The sequence below is a fragment of the Eimeria acervulina genome, genomic scaffold (genome assembly GCF_000499425.1).
Source record: "Eimeria acervulina Houghton genomic scaffold, Eah_scaff1618, whole genome shotgun sequence".
In the NCBI taxonomy this organism is placed as follows: Eukaryota; Apicomplexa; class Conoidasida; order Eucoccidiorida; family Eimeriidae; genus Eimeria; species Eimeria acervulina.
The window spans coordinates 3,102-5,761 of NW_013550172.1; the positions used below are offsets into that span (position 1 = coordinate 3,102).

Here is a 2,660-nt window from a genome sequence, read left to right on the forward strand (position 1 = left end):
CTTACCCTTCTCGCTGCGTTTCTACAAGTCCAGACGAAGGGGCCCACGTGTCGCGGTGCCCTGTCTGTTGCTGCTGCTGCTTCTTCCTGCTGCTGCTGCTGCTGTTGCTGCTGCTGCTGCAAGTCGTCTGCCTCTAAGAAGTCATCATGCACCTGCTGCTGCTCCTGCTGCTGCTGCTGCTGCTGCAGCTGCTCTGGAGGCAGCGGGAGTGCAACGTGTGGATGCAGCACAACGCAGCGCAGAAATGCAGCAGCAGCAGCAGCAAACCCCGGTAGCTGCTGCAGCCACAAGTCGCTCTGGCCTTCACAGACCCCGCTGCTGATGCTGCTGCTGCTGCTGCTGCTGCTGCAGCAGCAGCTGAGTAGCTCTAGGGCTACCCGCAGCAGCAGCAGACAGTCTAAGGAGAGATGAATTTCGTTGCTGCTGCAAACCGCAACCAACTCGGAGACAAGAGATACAGCAGCAGCCAGAGACTCTGCATCTGCAGCAGCAGCAGCTGGTGCTGCTGCTGCTCGTTTTGCTGCAGTTGCTGCAGCAACAGACAGAGCAGCGGCAGCAGCACAGCTGCCGCTGAAGGGCAACTCACTACCAGCCTGCCTCAGCAGCTGCTTCAGCAACGCGTGGAATTCTGCTGCTGCTGCTGCTGCTGCTGCTGTATGATCTGCTGCTGCTGCTGCTGCTGCGGGGGGCCCCGGGCTTCCCAGAGCTAAAGCCAAAGCAACGCACCGCAGAGTGTTTGAAATCTGGGGGGCCTCTAGAAGGTCTTGCTGCAGCTGCTGCTGCAGCTGCTGCAGCTGCTGCCGCAGGAATGCAGCAGGCAGCAGCACGCCGCATAGAGGAGCAGCAGCAAATAGCTGCCACCTCTGCTGCATCTGTAAACTATTAATCTGCTTTAGCGCCTCTTGATAGCCTGCTGTTGCTGCTGCTGCTTCACCTCCTGCTGCTGCTGCACCTGCTGCTGCTGCTGCTGAGTCTGCTGCTGGGGAGCCCAGCTGCAGCAGCAAAGGCGTCAGAACATCTGCCTCAGCAAACGGCAAACCCCAAACTGAATGTGCTGCTGCTGCTGCTGCTGCAGGGCCTGCGGGTGGCTCTGCATGCACCGAACCTCCCAGGATGCTGCGCGCTGCTGCTGCTGCTGCTGCTGCTGCTGGTGCTGCATTTGCTGCTGCAGCTGCTGCTCCTTGAGATACAGAGGCTTCAGAAAAACAGCGATGCTGAGAAATAAAGCAAGGGCTGCTGCAGCGATGCCGCCAAATCTGCTGCTGCTGCTGCTGCTGCTGCCGAGTTGAAGCAGCAGCAGCAGCAGCAGGAGCAGCAAAGTGGACCCTTGAGTGTATTTGCCTGAGTCTAATATCCTTCAAGGAGCACTGCATTGCTGCTGCTGCTGCTGCTGCGGCTGCTGCTGCTGCTGAGCTGCAGCAAGCCCATGACGAGCAGCAGGCGCCGCCCCCCACAAGTTGTCTACTGGCCTGCAACATTGCTACTGCTGCTGCTGCTACTCCTGCTGCTGCTGCTACTGCTGCTGCTGCTGTTTCGATCTACCTTCCCACCTCTCATCAATACTTCCCCTAGGCCCCCGGGGGCCCCCTGAGCAGTTGCTGTCGGCGCTGCTGCTGCTGCTGTTGCTGTTGCTGCTGTTGCTGTAGGTGTGGTTGATGCAAGCTGCATCTGAACCAGCTCCTGCTGCAGCTCAGTTTCGCTGTTGCTGCAGCAGCCTCAGCAGCAACAGCAGCAGCAACAGCAGAGGCGCCGCCGAATCGAGGGGCCTCAGCAGCAGCTGCCTTCTGCTACTATGGGGCGGCGCTGCAGCAGCAAAACAGCAGCAGCAAAGTTTGTTAATGCAACTGAAGAGAGAAAATTAATCTGCATCCTTAAGAAGCATTACTTCAAGGTAGAAGAGCAGCGCAGCAGCAGCAGCACGGTCGGCCCCCCTGCTGCTCCCGCTGCAGCAGCAGCAGCAACAGCAACAGCTGCTGCTGCAGCAGCAGCAGCAGCAAAGCCTTGCACTACAACACACATATATTTTTTTAATTTTAAATACCTTTGTTTGTTATTTCTACTGTCTGTACACCTCAATATGTGCGCAGCAGTAACGAGAACAGCACACGCCAGCAGGCGCAGGCGGCAGCAGCAGCAGCATAAGCAGCAGCAGCAGCAGCAGAAGCAGCAGCCGCAGCGGCGGCTTCTCCCAGTAGGGATAAAGAAACACAAGAGAGAGACACCTTTAGTTGCTGCTGCTGCAGCACCTGTTGTTGCTGCTGTTGCTGCTGCAGCACGTTCAAGAGGGCCCACGTACACCGCTGCTGCTACTGCAGCAAATCGAAAAGGAGTAGGTGCAGCAGCAGCAGCACATGAAGCTGCGGTGTATATACACCTGCACACATCTCCCGTGTCTCCTTTGCATGCCTCCCCAATGAAAACCCTTCCCTGCTGCAGTAGCAGCAGCAGCAGCTGCTGCTGCTGCTGCAGCAAAAGCAGCAGCAGCAGGCCTGATGCCTCTATGCATCTGTTGCTGCAGAGCTGTTTTTCTTGTGTTGTTGCTGCTGCATGCAGATGAGCCGGCAGCAGCAACGAACAAGCAGCAGCAGCAGCAGCTGCAGCAGCAGCAGCAGCAGCAGCTGCAGCAGCAGCAGAGCTTTCAAGCAAATGAATATGAAGGG

General features: G+C 57.7%; 1 protein-coding gene across 1 annotated transcript in view; it reads right to left on the bottom strand.

Annotated features, from left to right (window-relative positions):
• EAH_00061650 (hypothetical protein, conserved) overlaps positions 1 to 1,668 on the bottom strand; it is a gene marked incomplete at both ends in the record, with an annotated part of 2,347 nt that extends 679 nt beyond the window's left edge. Inside the window, 2 exons of the mRNA XM_013396977.1 lie at positions 48 to 1,195; positions 1,551 to 1,668. Of these exons, the coding sequence (XP_013252431.1) occupies positions 48 to 1,195; positions 1,551 to 1,668 (1,266 nt within the window). The remainder of the gene's footprint in view (positions 1 to 47; positions 1,196 to 1,550) is intronic.
• Positions 1,669 to 2,660: the final 992 nt, after the last annotated feature.